At 41.2% G+C, this 26,824-nt stretch overlaps 1 protein-coding gene across 3 annotated transcripts in view; it reads right to left on the minus strand.

Moving 5' to 3' along the window:
- Window positions 1–281: 281 nt before the first annotated feature.
- The window catches only part of Jakmip2 (janus kinase and microtubule interacting protein 2), a 144,151-nt gene continuing 117,608 nt past the window's right edge, over window positions 282–26,824 (minus strand). For 2 of the 3 annotated variants that reach the window (XM_036204477.1, XM_036204478.1), the window contains 11 exons: window positions 26,397–26,480; window positions 25,643–25,705; window positions 22,015–22,113; window positions 21,025–21,123; window positions 20,134–20,187; window positions 19,266–19,331; window positions 14,766–14,834; window positions 12,224–12,301; window positions 10,190–10,393; window positions 4,055–4,120; window positions 282–352 (listed from right to left, as the gene is read on the minus strand). In XM_036204477.1, the coding sequence (XP_036060370.1) occupies window positions 302–352; window positions 4,055–4,120; window positions 10,190–10,393; window positions 12,224–12,301; window positions 14,766–14,834; window positions 19,266–19,331; window positions 20,134–20,187; window positions 21,025–21,123; window positions 22,015–22,113; window positions 25,643–25,705; window positions 26,397–26,480 (933 nt within the window). In that variant the 3' untranslated portion in view covers window positions 282–301. The remainder of the gene's footprint in view (window positions 353–4,054; window positions 4,121–10,189; window positions 10,394–12,223; window positions 12,302–14,765; window positions 14,835–19,265; window positions 19,332–20,133; window positions 20,188–21,024; window positions 21,124–22,014; window positions 22,114–25,642; window positions 25,706–26,396; window positions 26,481–26,824) is intronic. The other variant, XM_036204479.1, reaches the window with a different exon arrangement.

Here is a 26,824-nt window from a genome sequence, read left to right on the forward strand (position 1 = left end):
CAGACACAATGCCTACTGGGTGATGGACAGCCACAATGAGAACACTAAGATTCACAGATTTTGCAACTTCTTAAGGCAATATAATTAAACTGAAAACATCACTTATATACCATACAACTTTAAGTTTTAAAAATAGTCCACTGGGATTGGACCCATGTCTTATTTTTATGGCTAACTAAACCATTTGGTTTGGGAAAAACCTATGAAACAATATCAACGTGTAGCATGCTTCTTATCAGCTATCTCTTAGAGCTGCACTGTTGAGTTAAATGGAATCTTACCTTTAAGAGGCACCTTGACATCAAGGCCATAGAATGAAGGCAAGAGAGAAGAACAAGAATAGAAACAGAAACTGCAGAAGAAAAAGAAGGAGATTATGTAAATCTGAACTTCCATTAGCATTCAGGTAGCACAAAAGCTTTCCACATTACCTCATTAAAAATAAAAATATGCCTTTGTTTACCTATTGCCTCTAACATGGATGCACATATTTTAGAATTAATGACAAGGCATTCTCCCATACAGTTGCTCTAGGCTTTAGGCTCCAACTTTCATAGATGGGAAAAACTAAGCACAGAGTAATAAAGCAGCGTCTCACTAAACACAATCTTGGAGCGCACAGATATTGTGAGCTGCTCTTTATTGTGGGCATTGTCTCTCTTCTCCAGAGATGCAAGGGCATTATTTCAAAACTGTAATCAGAGATTTGTGCTCATTAAGCTGTCACTGCTTAGCTAATGTGACAGGTTTTAGGGACAAGAGCCAGCAGGAAGAATATTAAGGTGTAGTGTGATGATCCCCTGCAGTGGGACACTTGTGAGGAAATGGGACACTGTTACAAATAAAAAGTAAAAGTAAAAATTGGGCATGTCCTATGCAAATTCAAATGTGTGTTCCTCCTACTGGTATGGAAGATATTTTATACTAATGGACATTTCAGTTAACAAATAAGGTATATTCCAGCTGTCCTCACCTTGAGATAGACCTCTTTATATTTGACTCATTAATAGTCTAATTCAATCTCTTTATCAAAATCCTTCATTAGAGAAACAAAAAAAATTAGAAGAATTAATGCATGCTTATGAAGTACTGGAATAAAACCAACTATATATTAATTATAAAATGTCACAGGCCAGGTATGTTTTTAAAATGTGGATTTCCTTGGTAGTTTAAATTACATTAAATACTCTAGGAGCATCCTATGAATTCAGCATGTTGGAATAGTGTCTTAGATGGCATTCACACATTGCAAATACTATTTGTATAATTCTCTCATTGCCACCACTTATAAGGTTCTTGCAACATTATAGCAACAAAGTTATAAACATAACATGCCGAAAGCCACATATTGATAACTTCTTTTATTTTTATATTTATTTTCTATTTGTTTATAATATTAAATATTTTAAAATGCATGTTTATATTTTAAATTTATAAATTTTGACTTATTTTATTAAAAGAAATACCCTTTTAAAAAAATATTCCTTGTTTTCTTTTTGGTTTTTGAGATAAGGTTTCTCTAACAGCCCTGGCTGTCCTGGAACTCATTTTGTAGACCAGGCTGACCTTGAACTCACAGAGATTTGCCTGCTTCTGCCTCCTGAGTGCTGATTTTAAAGGCATGTGCCATCAATCCTGGCTTTTAAAAAGTCTTTCTTGAAGATACACCCATCAAGGACTAGAGAATGAGGGAGAATGGAAGGCTTCCCACATTTCCTTCAAGTAGAAGGTTGGACAGAAGAGTTGAGCATGAAGAGATGACCAGTACCTTGGTCTGTTACAACATTCTCAGCTTCTGCAGTGTGGTGGAACCTGAAGTCAGTCACCCTGACCTCTCATCTTGATTTGCAAAAGACTGGTTATATAATCTTGGGCAAGATGTTTACTTTCTTTGATGCATAAGAGGGACCACACCATCTGCTGTGTCTCCCCCATGGAATAATTATAAGAAGTAAAGGAAACAACAACAGCGGAAGTGCATTGGCCATGTGAACTGCTGTGTGTGGTTGAGGCTGTTTTGCTTGGTTTGTTGATATCCCCTGATTTACACCTACTGTAAACATAGGCATGAAAATGAGCCACCTCAGCCCAGCAGGGACACTGTGTGCACCCTGAGTTGGCTTTCAAGTATCCCCAGGGGGAGAATGAAGAGTGTACTGACACAAAGGACACTCTTTAGTAGGCTGGAGGACAAGTGGGAGTGAGGTCACGTGAGCAGAGCACCTAGTGTGAACCTCATTTCCCATTTTACAGTCTCTCAAGAGTCAACCTCCTTGTTGTTTAAGTAGCGCAGTTCACTGTTTTAAGACAACATTTGGCAGAAATTGTTGTATTACTTCATTATCAAAAATGTCTAGGAAGTTCAGGTCTATAAATATTATGGGACAAAATGACTGTGAGATATTATCATTAAGTTCTCCTATTGATAGTCTTAATTGCTCTTCTTTCCAAACTTCCACAGGATTCATGTGGATAGGAGCTGGAGTGGCCACCCAAATGGCTTCACTTTTTGAAGCCGCTCTTGAAGGGGGCTGAATAGCACCCCGAAATTTCTGCACAGAATTGCTTCAACTGCACCTTCCTGTTTGAGTCAGAACAAGAGGAGTTTAGGGATAAACACCAAGTCAGACCAGACCTGGCCACTCCAAAACGTCAGAAATTAAAGGCACGATGTGTGTCCCCCAACAACCAGGGAAGCTGGGAGCAGCCCCTGCCTTCTCTGCATCTTTCCACCAACTCCAAGTAAACCAAATGTAGTTCTTCGGTCACTATAATTTACATTTGCCTCACTCAATGCTGAAGAACCAAATGGTCTGAAATGAGGGAAGCTCAGATTTAAAATTTTAAAGAGGACATGTGCTTCAAGGATGGGAAAATTTCAGAATACTTTTAAATTTGACCTTTATTTTTTACTATTTCCTAATTTTCATATGTGATTTCATTCCTCATGGTACCCATGAGAGGAGGTCAGTGTAGGCTGTCATTCCTATTTTATAAGCACAAAAGGTATATTTGTAGTCACTGACCCAACGTGGTATCAGAATCACCAGTCCAAGAATGTGAGCGCCCAGTGATACGGCTTCCAGACTGCACTGACTTCTGAACTCACACATATGGACCATCACACATGCCTTTTTGGAGGAACTCAATTCTAACCATAGTCTTGAATTCTATGGAAGTTACAGCCAAACAACCTATTTCAACCCAAGGGTTTGTAGAGCTACTTTCTGTCAGGGAGACAGATGCCTGGGAGAGAACCCCTCTGCTCTCTTTCTGCATTCCTCAGCAAAATGTTCCTGGCCTGTCAGGCAGGACAGGCCTTTACGCCATCAACACTCAATCATTTCCACATGCCCTCTTTAAAACACCATTACTTTGTCCCCCCTCAACACAGGATATCTTGGAAGAAATTTCTCTGTTTTTTGTTTTTGTTTTTGTTTTTGTTTTTTTGGTGTGTGGGGGTGGTGGTGTGGGTGGTGCATTTTGGGACAAAGGTTTCTCTGTGCAACAGCCCTGGCTGTCTTGGAACCTGCTCTGTAGACCAGGCTGGCCTCAAACTCAGAGATCCACCTGCCTCTGCCTCCCCAGTGCCGTGATTAAAGGCGTGTGCCACTCTTTCTGACTACTGGGGAAATGACAGGGAGGTGCACTTCCTGCTGTCAACCTGGGTTTCTGAACTAATTGTTGAAGTGAAACTGAAGCCCAGGGATGAAAGGGATTTTTATGAATAATGGAAAAATTTTTTTTTTCTGTTTTTGTTTTTCTAAGTACAAAATATCTTTGAAAGGAAAAGGAAATTAGAGTAATGGGGGAAAAGTACTGGAAATGAAGATGAGGAGGGCAGAGAGAAGGGAATCAAAATTACACGTGGCAAAAACACTAAGGCTGCTGATAGGACAGCATCACCTCAAATCCTGGTGTCCCACTGAAGGTGGACAAACTTCCCCTGTCCCCATGTCTGCCTGTGCCAGACCCTATAGATAACCAAGAAGGAGAAAGCACAGAGGCCAAGTCAGCAGCACTTGAAGACTGAACAAAGGAGGTTAATGCATACCTTTTCTTCTAAGTCCTTTATCTGCCGCTTTTGGATGTCTGTCTTATCTTCTAGGTCACGGATTCTCTGAATAAAACAGGGAGAACACTATTAGGTGCTAAGTTGTTGAGGGAATTGTTTACCAAAGAAATTATAATGCTTTCTGTGAAAACATTGATATTAGTGCCAGCAGATGGAAATAGTACAAATATAATTTTCTATAGAGTCTCTGCATGTCCCAAAGCTGATGCAGACTCCTGGTGGGAAAATATTGTTAAATATATATCTATATATCTATAACTATATACAGAGAGGATTTTAATTTTAGTTTCATACATATATAGACAGGATTTCTGTGTGAAACAGTCCTGGCTGTCATGAAACTCACTCTGTAGACCAGGCTGGCCTGGAACTCACAGAGATCCACCTGTCTGAGCCTCCCGAGTGCTGGGATAAAATGTGTGCACCACCACTGCCCGTGGTCACTGGTAATATTTTTGAGCAGAGTATTTTCTACCTGCTTTAGTTTGGAGCTTAAAAACCCAAACAACACATGCGACTAACATGGTTGTCAGCCTGTGTGGCTGACGGGAGGTAGGGTTTGGGGGAAGGCAGTTAGGTCATCGGGGCATTCCCTTGAAGAGGATATTGGGACCTCAGTCTCGTTCCCCTCTTTGCTTTCCAACTGCCACAGGGTGAGCAACTTTGTTCACTCATGCTTCTTCCAAGATGAACTGCCACAAAGCAAGGAGCCAACTGTGATCGTGGAGAAGAAGTTCCGAAAGCATGAGCATAAATGAACCTTACCTCTGACTTAATTGGCTTTCTCAGGAATTTTGTCATAGTAACAGGCTGCTAAGAGACCATCCTGTTCTTACCAACTGCAGAGGCCTAACTCAGGTGAGAGGTGTGTATTCCACCACACTGCCACTGGATTTGGCCACATTGCATTTTGCCTTGGGGGAATGTGAGCTAATATGAAATGTAGGAATGTCATATCCTTGTAAGAGAGCAGCATGTCTTAGAGTGAGTGAGCGTCAAGTGAACGCCCTTGTCAACTCTTTGGAGTGATATTCTGGTTGCTTATTTGTACAGTAAAAGATGGCTGAAGCTGACTGTGCAATAGCAGACCATTGCTGGCCTTTCTTATCTTCCTGCTCTAAACATCTTCGGGGATGGAATTTCCTCACAAAACATGATTGACCAACTCTCAAAAGCCAGTAGAGAGTGCACTTTAAACTTCTCAGAAGTAAGCTGATAAGCTGGGGATGAAGCAATTGTAACCAAATATCACAGCAGTCAGGAATGCAGAAAAGCCTATGTCACTACATTCCACACACGGAGACGTCACAGGTTGGATAATGGCATTTCACAGACAACTGCTGGGGGCAAAATAAGTCTTCACAATTCCTCCTGATATCCCAAAGGCTTTTGGTACCCATGGGCATCGTGATGCCCAGCAAGCTTGTTGTTTAATGACCACTGTTTGCAGAAACTAAGACAGTGAACTGGCCCTTCAGCTAGAAGCCTACGAGGGTGGTAACATATAGAGAGGTTTTTATACTACAATGTGGGGAGAAAAAATAGGGAAACTAACAGAAAAAATATTTCAACATGGAAATCAAGTCTCCTCTCTGAAATGTAAGTGTCAACTAGAGGTGATTTTTACCCTCCCCTGGAGGGAGGCATTTGGCAATGTCTGAGGACTTGTCAAGTTGGTTGGTATGCTTATTTTATAATGTATAATTATTTCATATTTTAGTATAGTAACAAATTTGTATACCTATCACCAGTACTTAATTGTGTTAATATTTCTTATTGTCACAACTGCATTGTAGGATATTTAACAGCTCTTCTGGCTTAGACCCAGGAGATGCCATGACATCCCACAATGCAGGAGACATCCTCCCACCTCAAAGAATTAATAGTGATCTAGGTGATCTATCTTAGTACGGCCAAGATTGACAAATGCTGCTGTCAAAGAATGGAGGCGAGGCTTGTGCTCTAGTTGCCATTTTGACATGTTGATGAATGATGGAGATGCAGGTGAGCCTGGAAAATGGTAGCACCTACCTATGTGTGATGTGTGTGCTGGTGTGTACTTCAGGGGTACTGCATATGCTCTAAGGCTATACAACAAAACAACAAATGTGCTAGGCATTCCCTTTTTGTTTATGCACACAATTTCTTGGCTTGTGTCTGCATATAGACATAAATATTGATTCAGAGAACCATCCATCCATGCAACTACTGAAGTGCTTGTTCAGCCATGAACTCTGTGCTTGCTGACCATTTTCTGACATGTCTATGACTGTATCTTCTGTACTGAAGAATACAGTTAAGGCATCAGCTAATTCCTCGTCCCAGAGAGCTGTGATGTTCTTTGACAAGATAGAACGTAAAACTGAGAATAACAGAATTAAGTAGTAAAGGTGAAAAATGGCCAAGATGTAAAACACGTCACCCATCTCCAATTCCTAGGTCTGTGTTATTCTGTAGACAGACCAATCCACACAGTAGATGAATCCATTTTTCTTCATTGCATGTTATAAGCTTGTTTCTCTTTCCCAGACACTCACCATCTGACCAAGAGGAAACATTGTGAGATCCCAAATAGATTCTCATATTCTCTCTCTCCATCTCCCCTTCTCCTTCCTTCCCTCTCTCCCTCTCTCCCTCTTTCACTATCAAGTACATGAACTCATCTTCATCCCTTATTGGATCTGATGAGACAGCTTATTTTGAGTTGTTCCTGCTTCTTATCTGGTCCATCCTCATCATATTAAAATCTGTCCTTCCTACATGAACCGATATAGCTAATCTGAACTTGAAACGTGAAATAATCAGGTTGGAGTATGGTATAGCTCCTGCCTAGTGTGCATAAGACCCCTAGTACTATCCTCAGCTTCATACGGGTGAAAAGGTTAGAAAGATCATAGTACTCCTGAGTCTAAGAGGTGGGGAAAGGAAAAGTTAGCTGTTTCATTAAAACTAATGCTGGATTCTTGTAAGGCCCCACACTGATCTTGACTCTTCATGGTCTCCAGCTTCACCTCTTAGCCCAACTCTGTATACACCAGCCATACTGACTTCTTCTGTGGCTCTTGAATGTACACTGGGGCTTAGTGCTTGCTCCTTTATTCTGAGACCTTTGTGTGGCTGTTTCCCTGGTTTTCATGGATCTTCAGAGGTGGCCTCTGACTACCTGTCCTAACATACTTAATCCTTTCTGACTCACATGTACACCCATATGTGTTGTCCAAGCTTATTTCCAGCACTTAGTGGCTCCCTTAGAGATAGTTCATGCTGTGGTTCATTTGTGGCGTGCTTTGTCCTTTCTCGTCTGTAGGGCAGATCAGATGTCTAAAGTGACTGCCATATTCATAGCATCTAGTACACAACTGGCTCTGAATATGGCTTTTACTGACTATAAGACAAGGCTTTAAACATATTTTTAAAGGAGTGTTTTGTACATTTTGTTCATCTAGAAGAGGATTCTGGAAGAGGTGAACCTCTAATAGGGACTTCAAAAAAAGGGGGGAGAATGTTTGAATGCCATTTTTGGTGGAAAATTAGGCAAGCAAAGGCTTTGGAATAGGTAACCATGAATAAGCGGCATTAGGCTTTGCACTGGAAAGAGCTCAGGAGATGGACTGGAAAGAACGTCAGGGAGAGATGACCAGCTAATAAAGGACCATAAGAAGCCTACACAGGACTTGACTCATTTCGAAAGGGAGACCACAGATGCCCTTGAGCAAGAAATTACCACAAGAGAGTTGATTAAAAACTAGGGCTGACTTATGCAGCAAACCAAAGGGAGAAGTGGGAAGTTCTTACAATGTGATTTCCACAGCTCCTGAGGGACCATGGGCCTTTGTTAATGCCGTTTAACAAAATACACCATGATTATTTTCTTCATGCTAATCACCTTTGTCTTCAAATACACAGGAGGGTGGTGTCCATGGTGAATACTCTAGATATCCAGCACATGGAATCTACCACTAGGAAATACATGGAAATGTCTGAGTGCCTGTGTAGATGACAGAGTCAGGGTAGTCAGAGGGCACCTAGAAGCTCCTGGAATAATGAAAGATCCTGAAAATGCCTGTAACATTGTGAGCAAAATAGGAGAGCTTCAAAGCACTTGGGGACCAATGTCAGTTGGATGTGGTCCTACCTAAGTTCACTGAGGCAGAGGACAGAGAAGGAGTATGTGTTGAAGCCTGAGTAATTTTAGATAAGGTCATTCCACTGATCCAAGCAGATAGAGAGGAAAGATAAGGACAAGAATACATACTGTTTTCATCTTGGGACATCTAAGCATAAATATCTAGCAAATAGCTAGCAATGGCCTCTAGAATTTACACATCATAATTATATCACAGTTGTCTTTGACACATCCTGGCCAATGCCTTTTGGAACAACTCTGCTATTAAGTACTTTACTGATGAAAAAGGAAGAGGAGAGTAAGAAATAATTATAAAAGGTATATTTAAATGTGCACATTTGTTAGGGAGAGGGAAATGCCAGGGAACTCTCTCAACTCAGTCTAAGTAACATAAAAAGTAGAGTTCTTTCAAGAGAAAGAACTAACAGATTAAAAAAGACTCAAAGTGGGATGCCAGGATATTTATCATAAGCCAATTTAGATAACTATCAATTCATGTTAAAGCAAACATATAAGCAGTTACAAGAAAAAGTTAAACCTGTTAAACCTGATTAGATGTTTTTGCCATGTAAAGAATTTGGGCAGAAGAAACCTCTATCCCCCAGTAGAAGTGAAAAGCAAACAAACAAAAATGCCTCGAAATATTCTATTGTCATGAGCTTCCAAAACTTTCCACTGGTCAAATCTTGGTAATCCCGAAGGCTGCCTGATAGAAATACGCATGTGCCTGTCATCTTTGGGACCAATGGCTTGAGCACTTGGCTGGTGTGGAGAACACGGAGCCCCTGCTTCTCTCTGTGCTGCTGGGCTTCCATGGTTTGCTCTTCCTGGTGTCATAAAATAAGCACAGTTCCTCTTCTCCTCCCTTAACTTCAACACATGCTTTGTACCTCCTCAGATTCTATTAGATTGTCACAGCTCTGAATACCAAACGCTACACCCTGGCAATATGAATTCTACAGTTCTTTTGAGTTTGCTCCCTGGACAGGCCTCTACTGCTGCTCACTGGCCGAGTTAAAACACAAATGAAGAATTACAAAGAATTTTTGCTGCAAGTTGGTCAGGGGTACCTACTTTTTGGCTTGCCATGGATCATGTAAGTCACAAATGTCCTAAGATGGATATGACAGCAGTGTGCAATGGTTAGCACTGGGGGCTCAGGGGACGGCATACTTGGTCTGTGATTTTCTCTGCCACTTGCTATCTTGAATAAATCATTTGAATACTTTTATTTCCAAAATTGAGATAATGAGAACACTTACCTCTTAGAGCTTCTGTGAAGATGAGGTGAAATGATGCAAGTATATAATCTTTACATTCTTAACAATTTCTTTTTATGTGTATGAGTGATTTGCCTGTATGTATGTCTATATACCATGTGCATAGCCCTGGTGTCTGAGGATGTCAGAGGGGTCATCAGATCCCTTGGAACTGGAGTTATAGACAGTTATGAGCCATTATGTGAGTGTTGAAAATAGAACCTGGGTCTTTCGGAAAAGCAGCCACCGAGCACCTCTCCAGCCACAAATACAACCTTCAGATCCTGACTGAGCAAATGCCAGGCAGCACACAGCAGCCTCCAGGCTTTGCTATTATTGTTGCTTGTTCTGAGAGTAAAGAGACAGGCTCAGCTCCCCTTTACTCTTTCCAGATGGCTGCCTCAGGCTCAGTTATTGGCAGGAACATGTAAAGCTGAGCCAGTACCCTGTTTCCTCACACAGGTGAGTAATCAGGTTCCAATAGATTTGGAGCCTGTGACAAAGTCATTCCAGAAATTGATAGGCACATGCAGCACCTCTGAAATGCCATTTTCCTCAAGACCAAGTTGTTATTATCAACCTGTCACCCTATATTGAGGGATAGTGGGAAGACTTACTCACTTCCCTCGCTGACAATCTCTGGAGCTGTTCCGTGCTTACATCAAGTGCTTTTTACTAAGTCCCACGTGCTTAGGTTTGAGCGACAGGGATGTGGGGCTTGGTCCTCACCTGGTGGGCTTGCTGTAAGAGTTCCATCCTCTCCTGGAGGATCTGACAGTCATACTCCCTGCTCTTCCTCAGCATTTGCCGCCGTAATTTTTCTACAGCCGTCCTCAGCTCCTCCTGCTGCTTGTCACTTAACAGTTCACCAAACTTGATCACAGTCTCTTGCTGCAGAGCATTGTACAAGGTAGCCTCTAGTTCCTGGATTCTCTGGCAAATAGAATCAGAAAAGTCTAACTTCGGCACTGAGCACTGGGGTGTGATATGGGGAGAGTGTGCGTGGATGGGTGAGACAGGAACTTGGTACCTCGGTCTCAGGGGATCTTAGAGTTTCTGAGTCTCTCCTGCCTGGCTCTCCTCTGGACATTCCCTTTGTGAGATGCCACAAATGCCACCCACACAATGCTTTGTAAGTAAATTCATTTTCTTTCTTGGGATCCTGTTCATTTAGGCACTTGTTTTTAGGAGTCCCTGTGTTATAATAACTACACCATCACACCCCTTTCCCTTTTCAAGTGGAGCTGAGAATGGGCTTATTCTCCTTCCTACTTGACAACCCTGTAGCTGATTGAAATCACATGCCACAATGGCTGTAGTATTAGCAACAAGTGTTAAGTAGGAAAAAGTACTTGAAGTTGGAGAGATATTTCAAACATAAAACACCATCTCTTATTCACACGACAATTCTCTGTACTTGAAAATGTCTTATGGTTTCCATTCTTTGCCCTTGAGAAAAAAATGGAAATATGATTCAAAAATAGCCTAGGATATTGGAGTTTCCCTGGCGGTGTGGTGGTGGTGGTGGTGGTGGTGGTGTGTGTGTGTGTGTGTGTGTGTGTGTGTGTGTGTGTGTGTGACCCATGTCAAATGTGGTTGCCTAAATCTACAGTCTTATTCCCCATACTTCTGACAGAAGTGAGTTTCCAAGTCCTGACAGGGGATGCTTTTCTGTTCCTGCTCCTGGACCAAACATATTTCATTGTTTGAAAATCAAATATGGCTTTCTGAATGAGGTCTCAACAGTTTCTTTCAGGAGTCTAGCTTAACTTTGCTTTCTCAAGGCAGGAGAGACAAGGGTAAACGCATAAGGCACGGAGAAAAATAAATTAGTGTTTTATTTTCTAAGCAGTGATCAATTCTCATTCTCTTGCTTCCCCATTAAATGATATCATAATCTTTCATGCATTTGGGAGAGGACAGACTAAACTATCTTTGATACTAACAGGGGTTCAGAGATTCACTTTCCCCCAGAGTTACAAGAGCATTATAAAAACCTCTATAAGCAAGTTTTGCAATATTCCACTAGTTTGTTCTTTGTCTTCTGGTTCATGACCATGAACCAGTGAAGACGGGGCACAAGGAGAAAGGAGGAGCTGCAGTCCAATGCCAGCCATTTTGCAGTATGCATTTTGTAGAAGGGAAGGAATCAGTCATGAGCATCTATAAGCACATTATCTATGGGGAGACAAAGGCACAGTCTACTCACAACCATAGCCTCGCTTGTGGTGGCTGCATTATGGGTCTAAATTAGGCTGCAGTTTCTAGAGTAAGAGCTACATTACAGCTTGCCCTTCTACAAACATGAGCAAAGGTTTTGCTCTATAAGCCTTGTTTTCCTCATATATAAGTTAGGAATAACAAGATTATCTGTGATTTATATGGTTATTTTTAAAAAATAAATGAATTAAAATACACGTAACATTTTAAATCCATATTATTCTATTACTCTGTTAGAGTCCCAAATGATGTTACTTGATTTAATAAAATCCTCTTGGATCTACATTGATGTTCATTATGTCCTTCCTATAAATATTACCTACAAGTATACATTTGATTTAAGAATGAATTAGAAGTATGTATAAAATATAAAAATATTATAGCAGCAGCAATCTTGGGGTTTTTGTTTCAAAACCGAAGCAACAATTAATAACTGCATGCATCCTGTGTATATTCAACTTCATGGAATGACAAATTAGACAGGACATCTTAGCTCAGTAGTACAGAGTGATGAACAGAGTGTTGGCCACTGATGGTACCTACCATATATGCCTGGTCAAGAGCTTGTTTCCTGTAGTCCAGTTCTTCCTCCAGGTAGCCTTTGATTTTGCAGAATTGTTCCTATAAAAAAAGAGACAAATTGAGAGTGAGTTCCATTAATTAGAAAGTGATACATGGAAGCTATACAGATGAATGTTTTCTCTAGGACACAAATCACTAGTATTTGCAGAACTGTAGTTCTCTTTGAAGAAAATGAGTTTAGCTTTCACAGTCTTGCACAGGGGATGTGAAAAACAATGGCAAGAAGCATAAAAGGCATAACAAGGAGTCAGTAGAACACTCTTTTAAGCCAGTCCTGAGAGTGGGTAATTAAGGACAGATTTTGATATGGTTGTTGTTAAGTAATAAATCTATCTGGCTTTCTGTTTCTTCTGGTTTTGCACATAGAGACTCCGGTATCTTCAGAATGAAAATATTTGAGAGAAACATCTGTTGACTATGGCATTTGCTTTCATCATCCCTTAGAAACATGGAGTATAATAAATACTTATAAAGTAGTTACATTATAAATGGTAATAATACATAATCACAATCTAGGGATGATTTAAGGTACATAAGGGTGTGTATGTAGGTTATATGCAAAGCTGTGGTACAGAAAGAACTTGGACATTTATGGACTTTGGTATTTCCAGGGAGTCCTGGAACCAGTTTCCTAAGGGCACAGAGGACAGCTGTGTATTGTGTATTTTCTAGTATGTTTTTCTAAGAATGTTATGAAATTTAACACAGGGATGTTATACAATAAACAAACTTACTTATTCAAATTAATAAACACAAAGATGAAGAGCATTTTAGAGAGCTAGGGTGATTACACACCCTATTTATGAGTATTTATTAGCCCCTGTTGCGAAGCTTGTGTGAGCCGGGGGACATAAATCTGAAGTTTATTCACATGTCCTCAGTTCTTGTACATCTCTCACTACATGCCCATCTTGTCATTGTTAGTTAAAGCTCTGTTTTTGGGTGCAACACATTGCCACGTGCAAGTCAATCATTTCTTTGGGTGCTTAAGTGAAGAGTAAAGAACTCTTCCAGCTGACTGGAAGGTTGAAATCCCAGCTGTGCTCACTTCTGAGAGTATGCAGTAAAGCTGCTTGGGTTTTCCTGACCATTGCGAGGTACCAGTGCCCAAAGTACTCTGTAAAGGCTGACTGCTGCATAAGTAGTTGTGTATTGAAAGGGCTTCCGATGGCCACTTTGAACACAAACAGTTCTTACATGCTTTCACTATAGATCTTAATTTCTTGGTAAAGCCTGAACTATGTACAAGATATTATGATCCCCAAAACTGTTCTATAAAATACAAATTATTGTTATCAGAGTTTTGTGACTTGATAGGAACCTACTACATTTGATTTAACAATGATCATTTAAATGACATCTTGTTATAAGATTATATATAATTCTGGAAGTTAAGAACCTATTAATTCCTATGTTTGGAGATACGTTATTTTAAATTGTGTTAAAATACACATGAAATATAATTAATACTTAAGTCATTAAAGTACATATTTATAGTGTGAAATACATCAATACTGTTATGACATCAATGTCCATTACTTGTTAATTTTGCAAAGGAGAAACTACTCCCCTTTAACAACCCTATTTTTTTTTTCCTCTCAACTCTTGACAGCCATACTGTGCCTGCTTTTCCTATGAGTTTCATGACACTAGCTCACATGCATGGAATGACAGTGTTCATCGTTTTGTGACAGCTTGTGTCCTCACTGCTCATCTATGCTGTACCCTTCACTAGACACTAGGGATGCATGTTTGGAGATGTTGGCTGCAGCTAGAGTGAGATGTTTGGGAAGAGGATAAGGAGGGAGCTGAAGGCAAAAGAGATGCTGTGTCTAGCAGGTATCTTAGATTGGACCAACACATGCACATACTGTACTTTGTTCATCCCTTCAATTAGCAATAGGTATTTTGGCTACATTCAATATTGTGAATAATGTCATTATGACAGTAGGTGTACAGTAACCTGCCACAGCCCAATTTACATTTTTTTTGTATTGCAGGGTCATATGATAATTTTATTGGATTTTAAAAGCAATCCCCATGCTGTTTTCCATATTTGTACTAGTTCTTACCTCAGCAGTGCCCTGTGTTCTAGCTGCTACACTTCTTTGCCAACAATTGTCACTTCCTCTTTGTTTTTTGACAGTAGTTATCCCAATGGATGTGAAACAGTTTGTAGATTCTTAAAACCGGACATACCCATCAGTTCTGAGTTTTTTTTTTTTTTTAAGTTGGTAATTATTCATAGCAGAAAAAAAATTCAGCCTGAGAGAAAATACCTAATTTAAGTTCTTTCAACACTAGTTTTATAAATGTTGCCAATGTATGGCATGCTTTGGGGGAGACTACAGCTTGAAGTCATCAGCTACTTCTGAGAAATATGCCCCACCATCTGTACACAGATCAATAGGGCAGTTACAAACTTCCACCTAGTGCCAGATATAAAGGGTAGAAGTGATGTTCACTTTCCATTATGGTATAATATTTTCCTCTTTATGCTTACCATGTCACTTTCCAGTTCCATCATTTTCTGGTGCAGGGCAGCCTCTGCTCCTTCAATTTGTTGGATCCACTAAAGGGTTAAGAAGATAGAAATATTTGGCATGATTGTTGGACGTAGCATGAATTCTGTGGGATGTTCACTGGAGTGCTGAGTCTTTTCCCTTATGTCTCTGGATTTTGATTGAACCCTTATATGAACTCTTAATGCATTTTTTTCCTCCCAGAGTTTAAACAAAATGCTACCATCTTCCACACATCATTAATTCAACCAATGTCCTTTAATGTCTGCTATGTGTCAGCTGCTAAGACTTCAGTGCTGAGTAAGAGTAGCAAAGCTTTTGCACCCATGGGAGGATTTCTTTGGGAACTGAAGTCTAAAGGACAAGTGAGGGAAGGGAATTCCGAGGCACAGCCTGCCCAATAGCTCAAGGTTGGAGGTGTGGAGGGAGCGTTATGGTAAGAGTAAGATTTGGATATATGAAAATGATTTCTCTAATGTGGTAAAGAATAACGTGTAAGTGAAGACATTTTAAACAAACCATGCAATGAGAAAGTATTCCTTAATACTTGGAATGCACCATTTTGATGTGGTATTAATAACCCCACTGTCTTTGGGTCCTATTATGTGAACATACCCTATACATAGCTTAATAGAACCAATAGTCAGAATGATGTCCATTAAGGTGAGGCTACCTTAGACCTTATGGAGGTGACTGGGCATAACTGTGAGAGTACTGGAGGGAGCCTTTCTTTGCTTTTTTTTGCTATGTGGCTTTGAAAGGTAACCTGATATTCCCCAAAACACAAAATTTTAAATGTTAAATGATGTAAATATCAATGAAAGAAATAAAAAAAATTGTGTGAGATGACCGTCACTGTGTATTGCATGAACTAAAGTGTCCAACTGTCAGATTTTATTTCTCTTCAGTGTGGACACATGGTATGGCACATGAAGCAATTCTATATTCTAGAGCCTTTGGAGAGATATCATGACCAGCTCCCCTTTGCCTCTGAGACCATGCTATGGCAACAGAACTGTGAATTTCTCATGTCTCTATCCATATATATGGCATCTTCTTCAAGGACATTTCAGTCAACAGCTATGGTTTTGCACAAATTATTATGTGCAAAACCTCTTCCTGTTTCCCCCTTTTTATTAAGAAATAGATTCTGTTTCAGATTGTGCATTTACAGGTACTGCAAACCTCAAGTATTCCATTATGAGCTCCAGACCTGCATGCTGGGTCTTGCTTGTATTTGTGTGGCTGAAGCAAGTTACCATTTGTAAAAGGACTATATGGTATCCGTAAGCTAGATGTGAGACACAATGATGATATATATAGTGTGTGATACAGTTCTAAAACCACTACAGTTACCTTTTTATATAAAGACATAAAGGATGCCACTGTTGGAATTTTGTCTGGGTATACACTTTGGCTAAAGATCATACTCCTAATTAGTAACTGTTGTCTAGATTTATAGTCTTAAGATCAAAGAGGACATTTAAAATAACCTGGGAATCGAACCAAAGGAGTCCCTAATGGAGAAGATGACTCTGCACCTTTGCAAAAAAAAAAAAAAAAAAAAAAAAAAAAAATCAATCACACATATTGTAAGCTCCTAGTTAAATGTGTGTCTTATTCATACAGCTCCTTACTTTCTACCACAGTGTTAACAGCTATTACCCAGTACTTGCTCAGCTAGATGCTGCCATGCAAGAAAGACACTAGGCAAGGCATGTACTAGACCGCCACAGATCCAATGACCTAGCTCCTTGATGTTATGCAATGCCTACTTAGGTATTTCTTGAGCTACACAAGCATTTGGTGAAAAGATGAAGGAGATGTACTCTGGGTCCTAACTAACTCAATCACCGTCTGTGCAACCTTGGACATAGCACCCACCTTCTCTGTGCTTCTGATTCCTTCTGGAAAATGTGATAATGATACCTATATTCAGTGGTTAGAAGGGATCAGTTCAAAAGAAGCACTCCACAAATGTCTCCTGTGCTTTAACAGACTGCAGCACACTCACACAGGGACCAGGGTGAGACTTGTCGATCTAATTAGGCACAAAGGCCTAGTTCTTATTCTTTACTTCCTTAGTCTACACCTTTCACAGAGTCAGACTATGTTTTCTTTGCAGTTCCAAATCAAGACAATTTTACACCGCATTAAAGGATCGCTACCTCTCATGTCTTCAATTGTGTAAGACATTCTGACTGTTGTCATCAAAGACACATCTAGAATGGTTGATACAAAGTGTGCAATTTCTTGGGGTGTCAATGGATTCATTCATTTACTTCTTCAGTAAACACTTACTGATTATTTCTTCTCTAGCTGCTCAGGTGAAAATAGGGGAAATAAAGAGAGTAGGGACAAAGGTCAAATTCACTCCTTTGGGGTTTGGAGTCTAAGAGGAAGTGTGGTGGTTTGAATGACAATGACTCCCTCCTCTCCAGGCTCCTAGGTTTGAGTGCTTGGTCCCCAGATAGTGGAAATGTTTGGGAAGGACTAGAAGGTGTGGCCTTGCTGGAGAAGGTGGATCCCTGGGGATAGGCTTGGAAGTTTCAAAAGCCCAAGCCAGGTCCAGTTTCACCTTCTTCCTGTTACCTGAATATCAGGATGTAAGCTCTTAGCTACTGCTCCAGAGCCATGCCTGCCCATTTGCTGTTACACTCCCCACCATGATGGTTATGAACTAACCCTCTCAAACTGCAAGCAAGCTCCCAATTAAATGCTTCCTTTTTTGGAAGTTGTCTTGGTCACAGTGTTTTATCACAGTAATAGAACAGTAAATAATTGAGATAAGTAGGTATGGCAGAAAACAGAAGTTTGACAATTTAAATGCAATTGTCAAAACCAGGGAGCAAAACACAGTCACTGTAGAAGCATCAAAAGGCTGTCTGGGCCTGGTGGACTAGGAAGGCTTCCCTGCATATGAGGAAGCAGAGCGGAGTGGTTATGACAGCCAGGCAAAGGTGGAAAGGGAAGACTGAGCATCTTGGTAAAGACTTCGGGGCAAGGGACTAAATGATGAGAGGAGGAAGGAGCAGAGTGCAGAAGGAAAGGGAGAGGGAAGGAGAAGAGGGGCAGGGATGCGGAGAAAGAAGGAGGAAGACAGGGAAAGATGGAGGGAAGGAAGCGGGTGGGAAAGAAAAGGAGGAGAGAGGAGGAAAACAAGGAGGGAGGGACAATACAGGAAGAGAGAGGTTGGAGGAGAGGGTTGATGGAGAAATAAGCAGGCAAGGCTTGAATCCCAAGGACCCTTTTCAGCAAATTCTGGATTCTGTGCCTTCTGTGGGGAAAATATGATGTTGTTAACGTGCTGCAGGGAGGGAAGAACAAGTGATCAGGCTTGTAACCAAATTCTGAGGGAAACAGGTGCCAGAAGAGCAAGCAAATGCAAGCACCTCAATGTGTATTTCAGACAGATAAGGAAGGCCTTTCTAAACCTCAAAATAAACAAAACATCTATTTTCACGTTTTGCAGAACTGACATTCATTTCTTTTATCTTTAGATACTTGGCCCATATTAAAATTTTCTAAGTGATCAGAAAAAAATGCGTTTAGTAAAAGTACATAAAATTGGTTTGTTTAAATTGATATCAGTAAATGGATCCTGTCAATATTTTGTATTTTTAATTCTGTAACAACACTTCTTTCTTTCCCTTCCCTTCATGTTATTATTTGGGGAATTAGAACATTACTGTTTGACCTGTAGAATTTGATCATTTCAAATTCAAAAGAGCTGAATATTGCTCAGGGTTCCATATAATTTTTAATATCATTCCTATGCCATTCAGAATTAAGACAGCACCTTAATAAAACTTGCTTGTTACTTAAGCATGTGCACATAACTCTCTGCTATGTGCAGATTCTTTTTTTTTTTTAATTAACACTTTTTTGAGACAAATTTTCACTGTATAAACCAGGATGGCCTTGAACTCGCCTCTCTGTTTCCAAAGTGCCATGATTAAAAGTGTGTACCACCACACATGGCTATAGATTCATAGACTTGGATGCAACCAGGAATCTGGCTGGCTTCCCTGTGTTGGTTCTCTTCTGTCATGTCATTTACCAGGTTTAGACACCAGAGGTCAGCATAATACGTTGGGCTTTCAGGCTGAGGCTGCGGTCAGTCAGGGCCAAGTCACAGAATCTATGGGGAACAATAGGTATGCTCGTACACACACACTGAAGGGACAGCCTGAGACTAGAACAACTCTGGTTTTACCAGTTCTCAACAAAACCCTTCTTACTGGCTTCTGAACTGAGAAGGTTCTCCATTTCGATAAACGATATATTTTGCAAGTGACTTTAATGTACAAAATATCCATGCCAAAGAACAGACTTCTCTGTCCTCGCTCTTCTAGGTTGAATCACGTTTACTACACATTCTATAATGCCAAGTTGGGTGCACAGGGCTGGTATTTCACTCTTCTACTCCCAGACACCAAGCTCGACACTGGATGACTAGAAATGCCAGCTTCATTCATTACCTTCTCTGCCAGGGACAGCACAGTGCTGGCCTGAATTATGGCCACCTGTTCTTCATTCCTTAAGTTCTGTGAAAGGCAAAAGAAAGACAATAAGGTGAGAACGCTCATGATGTTTACACCACGGAAAACATGTGTGCCGTGAACACAGCACGTGTGCAAGTAGCCGCTGCACATTCTGACTCCGGATAATTGCCCCAGAGAATGCCGTGCGAAGTCTACTGCTTTGTGTGACTGTAGGCTCGCTTCATTAGCAGTCACGCTAAGAATCCCAGAATAAAGGAGGAGCTCTCTCCTCACAGCAGTTCTGACAAGATTTCATTGGTTCTCCTTTTCAAGGGGAACATGGCGCCATTTTCCTTGTACATTGCTCTATATACTAGGTGTGCCATTCCCCTTGTGCTGCCATGAGTGGTGCTGCCCCTGAAATAATAACCCTTGGCCTCGCTCAGAGGGATCTGTTAAAATGAAAACAAAAAAAAAAGATCATAGCCTCCTGCTTCATTTTATAGGGCTGCCAACAACTGTAGTGTTGAGCAGTCTTTCCGCCCGCCTGGCTGATTAATTTTACGCTGGATGCCTGTGAGCAGCAGTCAGACGGTAATTAGCTTTAATCACTGCAGATGTGGTCTGCATTCCAACCTGAACCCTTCCTATGAAAAGCTCTCTACCACGCCTCCTTTCTGCAGCTACCTTCCGGTCATGCTTGTGGCTGCTTCGGCATGTGCGATTCTCTGTGGGGAGGTACACGCTTAGGGAGATATGCTGTCTCACTTGCTGGTGTCTTCTACTTGGCACACTGCCTAAGTATTTCTCAACTCTGTTCAGGCCAGTCCACACCTTTGTCACACGTCATCCGTACACCACTTACCCCGTTATCACCCAGGATATCAAGCTGCTTTATGAGATCAGGGATGTTGACATCCTGTAAAATCAAGGAGATGCATTCGAGTCAGGCACAGACGTGGCAGAGAGAAGGGCACTGAAGTAGGTACACTGGGCAGCAGCTAGCTCAGAGTGGAAACAGGAGGAGCCATGGAGAAGGTAATGGGGCCCATCAGAAACAGCAGGAGGCACCCCAGAGGCCTCAAGAGGTAAGTCCTCATGCCTTTCATGAGGACTGCTGGGCAATCTATTTTGTGGGGAACAGAACCACGTCATCTCAACCTTAATATGTAAAATGTGTTCCACTAAGCGCTAAAGGAAGAGTCACATTTGATCTGGTAAGCACCATGTTATAAAGCCTAAGCCTCTCCTAGAGGGCTAAAGTCCTCCTTCAATTAAATCCCATCAAAAGCAACAAGAACTGTTTGACGTTAGAAGTCTCATCTCACTCAAAAATCGCACAACAATGAATTCCATAGCACCTAGGAAGCCGTAATAAAGGGACTCAGATGACACGTTCTATATGGCCATCTTGAATTATGTTTCTTGAAGCACATGGTTTATATTTCCCTGAGGCAATTAATTCCATTTATGTTAACACATGTTTGATCCTACAGCATTCTTCATGTTACTCTGATTTAAATAGCCCTCCTCTCTTTTTTGCCTTTACCTTTTACACCTCTGTCCAATATTTATTATTTTATGTTTTTTGACTTCCCAACAGATGTTTGACTATTTCTGTCCTGCTATCTAGGGACTGGTATACAGAGTGGCCATGAGCAGCCATTCTTTTCCTAGTCCCCAGTTTTCCTAACATTTGCACACACACACACACACACACACACACACACACACACACAATCCAATGTCTGCCTACCTTGACACCTTCTTTCATGCAGTAGATCTGCAGAGCACTCACACCATCTGAGAAGGGGTGAATCTGTAGATTAAATGGAGGGGATCTCCTCTCTCTCTCCTTGAAACAAATATGAGGAGAAAAGAAGCAGTTAACTGATTAAACACTAACCCAGTTGTCTCTTTTTATACTGTTTCAGCAGTTTATCAATGTGTCATTTGAGAAAAAGAAAAAACAAAACCCTCAAGATGTACATGCTTAAATGAGTAGTAAAGAATGAAGCAGTCTGTCAGCTGAAAATATGGGGGAAAATTTATGGACAGTGTCATCCATCCTTGAAGATTCTTGTTCAGGGAAATGTGGAAAGTGGAGACACAATTTAAACAGTATGAATATTTATTCCCTTCAGATATCCTGGGGTGGGCTGGCTCTGAAGGGTTACTGTGGCAAATAGTCTCTGTATATTGGGTCCTCCATTCTTCAGGAGCGAGATATGTAGGCTGCAAGGATGATTTGCCCTTCTCTACTAGAGCACACTGATTACTAACTCCAGACCTAATCTGAAATAAACTCAAGACAAATATTACTAGGAAAATAACAGAAATTTCAAACAGGAACTTCTCATCCCCAGAGCCTCAGTCAGATTTTGTAGAATACAATGAAAGTGTGGCATGATATATGTTTTATTTAAAAAAACAAATCCTCCAAAACAATCACCCCAAGTTTGGCCTGATTAATCTAGGTATTTCCTAAAACCAGTCACCCAGCTGTTGGGAGAGCACAGTCCTCGTCAGGACAGTCCCAAGCTTCCTCTTGATTTATCACTACTAGTCACATGATGTGGGCAACATTTCTAAGGTATTTAGTCTCAGTTGTCACAGCTAGAAATTCCTGAGCTAACTCTGAGGTCCCAATGAGAAGATGACCCTGAATGCCTAATTCAGGTCGCGAACCCTAATGCGCTCTGCACATGTCATGATCCTGGCATCATCAGCATCAGCATTTTCTTACTTCTAGTTCTAGGTTGCGAAACTCCAGCAGCTCATTCTGGTCTCTGGCGTCCTGTAGTTCCTGCTGTAGACGGTGATTCTCTGCTTCCTGTTTCTCTATCTGGTAAAGTAAACCCTGGAGTTAGGTGAGCACAGCAAAGGGTGCCTTGGGCAAAGCAAGCATGGAGAGCCTTCATCCACTCAGTGGGTAGGGTTTGCTCTGGACCATGACAACAATCCCCAAGGAGATGTGCTTAAGGTGGGCTTGGCTTTCCTTGTAGCCATCTTTCAGCTAATTTGGGGAGGCACAAAGACAAATGTCAGGAAGAATCTTTCTCTGAGCATGAGGGCTAGAGCTTCTCATAGACAGTGAATTTGAGACATATATCCCATACAGGTCACACACAGCATTCTGGGAACAGATTTAAAGATGTTTATGAGGGCAACTGACATGCTTATCTCTGAAGATACCAGTTGTCACAGGAATAATATGATCATTAATTTACAGCTTACAATGAGAGAAGTTTATAGCTACAATCTAATCAAGTCATGCCCATCACCTCAAGCAACCTTTTGTATAGTGATAAGATTTGCTGTATACATTTGTAGGAATTGTGAAATACATAGTAATTGCTTTAAATTGCTCATACATATAAAATGTCAATTGCTGAGTAGAGTGATGTGAGACTCCATGATATGGAATTCCAAACCTTAGACTGCTCAACACTTGATCATTCAGTATTAAATGTTTTCAGTGTCATATCTGCACTGGCATATGTGAACATGCATGTGCGTGCATGCGCGCGCGCGCGCACACACACACACACACACACACACACACCAGCAGCAGCCCTGATCAACCCTATGATTCCAGGAGCTTTCTCTGTCCTCATCTACCTCAAAAACACTCCTCTATGTTCTTTACTACAGAGGAAATCATTCTCTTCCCTGAATGCTGAGCTCTGAATTCCATATGAACCTCTGCTAGTCCAAACATTCAAAAATGGCACCTCTTTCTCTGTTGTCCTGTGTGACTGTTTGCTGTTATTTCTTATTTGCTACTGACTGGTTGGTTTTCTAAGACAAGATCTCTCTATGTGGATCAGACTGGCTTCAAACTCCTGGCCTCCAGTGATCTTTCTGCCTTAGTGTTTCTGTAGGGACTATAGTTACACAGCACCACACTATTGTCCTATATGACTTTCTCAAAGGCATCCTGTACAACCTGATGAAGCATGAGACAAGGAGTTAAGTAAGATGTGCACCAATGTGCCTTCCCCTCAGGCAGGGATCATGTCTAAGACCCCTGTGGATTTTCAGGAAACTGATAGTCTTCATGTACTGCTTTCTTTGACATTATCTATGAAGGAATCATTATACACACGGCAGTTTAAAAGCTTAAATGTAGAATACAAACACAGGGGCTTTAATTATAGACTTGGATCTTATTTTCCAAAACATATAACTGAAAATAAAATATTTAGCTTGCAGTTTTTCTATTTTCTGTGTCTTTGTATGTTTCTGTTTTCAATTTAGAAGACATAGCTCAAATATTTCTCTCTGACAAAAAAAAAAAATCAGGAGACCAAAAGAAATCAGAAAGCATCCTGGAATCAATTGCATGATAAAGGATTAGAACAACACATCATGGGACATCTCTGAGATTAGTAGGACAAGAGCAGCAGAGCAATGGTGAGGAGCTATGTGACATGTGACATTTACTAATATGATCAGCAAGGGTTTTTTTGTTTTGTTTTTCACCATGCATCTTGTCAACCTCTCTCTGTCTTTCTGTCTCTCTCTGTGTGTCTCTGTCTCTCTCTTTTTCTCTTCCTCCATCTCCCACCCACCTCTCTCTCTCTCTCTCTCTCTCTCTCTCTCTCTCTCTCTCTCTCTTTCTCTCTCTCTCTCTCTCTCTGTATATGTGTGTGTGTGTGTACACATGTGCACACAAATATGGCTGTGAGTACCCCAGGAGGCCAGAAGAGGGTGTTATGTCCATTGGAGCTGGAGTTGCAAGCACTGATAGCCACCTGCTGTAGATGCTAGAATTGAACTCTGGTCCTCTGGAAGAACAACACGTGCTCTTAACTGCTGACCCATCTCTCCAGCACCTCATCATAAAGATGTGTAGTCAGTCTAATGAAATTTCAGGTTTTATTTTTATGAATTGGCTCAGCTTATAGAGGAGATTATCCTTCTTAGAATCTTATCACTGGATCTGTGATGGGGTATTGGGAGAGATCACTAGATCTGGTGACTACTGATACAATTAGAACAGTTGTTTACAGATTTTAATTCATTGATAGGACTGACTTTTTTCTTGTCTCTCCTGTGTTTCTATTTAACTTTTTATTCGTTTTCTAACAGGGATGGAACACAGAGCATTAGGCATGCTAGGCAAGTACTCTACCACTGATCCTCTTCTTCATTTTTTTTTCTTCCAAACAATCTCACTAAGTTACCCAGGCTAGCTTTGATTTCACTGTATAGTCTTGGGAGACCTTCAAGTTCTGATCCTCCTGCCTCAGCCGCTTGAGTAGCTAGCCGCTTGTACTACCATGCTCACCTAACTGCATTTCTTTATAGAAGCCTTAAGGTCTGAATCTTGGGTACTGGCCACCTCCATACTTCAGGCCTGCCAAATCTGGAGAAAGACAGGATGTACTATCCTTGCCAAACTAAAGGTAAGAGACAGCTTTTCCCTCCCACTCTGACAGGGAATCAGGGAATAGTGGTCTTTTTTTTTTTTTTTTTTTAAACCAGTTATCAGTGATAGAAAAGACTGGGGAGATAATTCTAAAATAATTTCTGCATAATTTTGAATTGACCAACAGAAAATTTTTGTATATTCAAAAGCTTTAAATGATGTTTCTGTCAAGTATAAGATTATTATGTTTTAAATCTTTCATTTGACTGTAGAAAGAATGCACCGAAGGAACCTTTAACCTTGAAATGTTCTATGATGGTAAGTTACCTCAGATCAAAAGCCTGTGGTTAATTATATCTATTAGTTAGAAGCATATCTTAGCTTGTTGACTAGTTTCCTGGACATGATGGTTTTTTTTTTTTTTTATTTGTTTTGTTTTGGATGCTTCTAAAAACAACAAAAACAAAAAAACCACCACCAACAACAACAAAACCAATCCCTTCCCTAAAAAAGAAAAGAAAAGAAATAGCCAAGCTTAGCAAATAGGTCTAAAAGTGAAAATATAGTCTGTGACAATTAGAGCAGAGATATATTCTGTCACTTTCTTACACAAAACAACATGTGCAGTGAGACTGCTTTTTTTAGGGGGAGGGCAGGTGAACAACCACACAGGAGATGCTCGTGTGTGTGTGCACGCACGCACATACACACACACACACACACACACACACACAGAGCGTATCTACAGCACATACATATGGTTAACAAATAGGTGGGGCACAGGAATCACGCCCTCACAGGTCTGCAGCCATGCACGGGGTGCCACTTAGCTGATGGTGATGGCGGTGATGGGATGCAGCTGAGCACGTAGCAGAGGACAGAGCGGTGGTGGGAAAGCCTCCCCTTCCCTGGTCCCCTGTGCCACTCCTGAGAGCACCCCCTGCTGCTCCTGGATCATCATTTCCTCCTCTGCCCCACTAGGGTGGTGCGCCCAACATACCTTTTCTAAAAGCTCCTGGTTTCTCCTAATGAAAAGTTGTTTATCTTCTACCCAGTGTGAATCCTGTTTGACAAAGAATATCGCGCAGTCAGCATTTCAGAGTGCCACGAAGGAGTATGTGTCCTCAAACCAGTCGGCCAGCGCCATGCTCTTTCCACCCAGTTTGCCTGCACAGAGTTAACTGGTTCTGGTAAATGACACCCACCCTCGCCAGCTACTTTTTCACTGATTCTGGGGCCAAAGTCGCCAGGACAAATTAACCCTTGTTCGTTGTCACTTACTAGCTCTATCCTTTCCAGTATGAATAATCCAGGACCAGCCTTCTGGGGACTCAGAAGTGACCACACAGGCAAAAAAGTGAAACAGGTCAGAATGCACACAGGCTCGATACATATGGATGAAGAACATTAAAATGCAGAACCATATATGGAGCACAGAGGCAAAGAATGCAGCTGGTGGGGGAGGGGGAGCACTGCCCTAGCAGTTTGTGACAGCTCCTAGGCCTTGTCCTACTGAGCACCCCTTCCTCTGGCCTCTCTCTTGCCCAACTTCACTCACCGCTGTGGCTAGGTTTGCACTCTGGGAGAATAACACCAGGGACAGGAATAGTTTACATTCTGACACAGTTTGAGAAAGGTCACTGTGGTGAGCCAAGCCATGTCCTGGGTGTGGCCCATGCATGGGATCAGCCAGACAGAGGAGAGTCAGCCTGAACCAGCTGCATCTGCAGAAAAGCTAGCAACCAGGCACCTACCTGCCCTTTCTGGGCTAGCGTTGCCTCCAGATCTTCGATTTTGGCCTTGTATCTTTGTACCTCTGCTTGGAGCTGCTCTTGTGCCTGGTGAGATCAAAATTCCAGAGTTCAATGAGTAACATCGCCATGGCCATTCTTAGTGCTCAGCAAATTCATTTGTGGAGGGGAACGGTCTTCAAGAACAAAAGTATTCTAAGTTGCCTTCGTGATCAAAGAAGATCTAGAGTCTTGAATCAACTTCCTGTAGTCTCATTTGTTATCACACCAACATTCACACTCTTTAGCTAGCCATTTAAAGGACTGTCACACTGTAGACTCCACCTAGACATCACTTCTGACCTGAGGTGACATCACTGTTTTCCAAATCCTTGATGGCAACTCACCGCTGCTCTCTCTATTTAAAGGAACTTCCTTTCTGAGAGGGAAAT

The sequence above is a fragment of the Onychomys torridus genome, chromosome 13, assembly GCF_903995425.1.
Source record: "Onychomys torridus chromosome 13, mOncTor1.1, whole genome shotgun sequence".
NCBI lineage: Eukaryota > Metazoa > Chordata > Mammalia > Rodentia > Cricetidae > Onychomys > Onychomys torridus.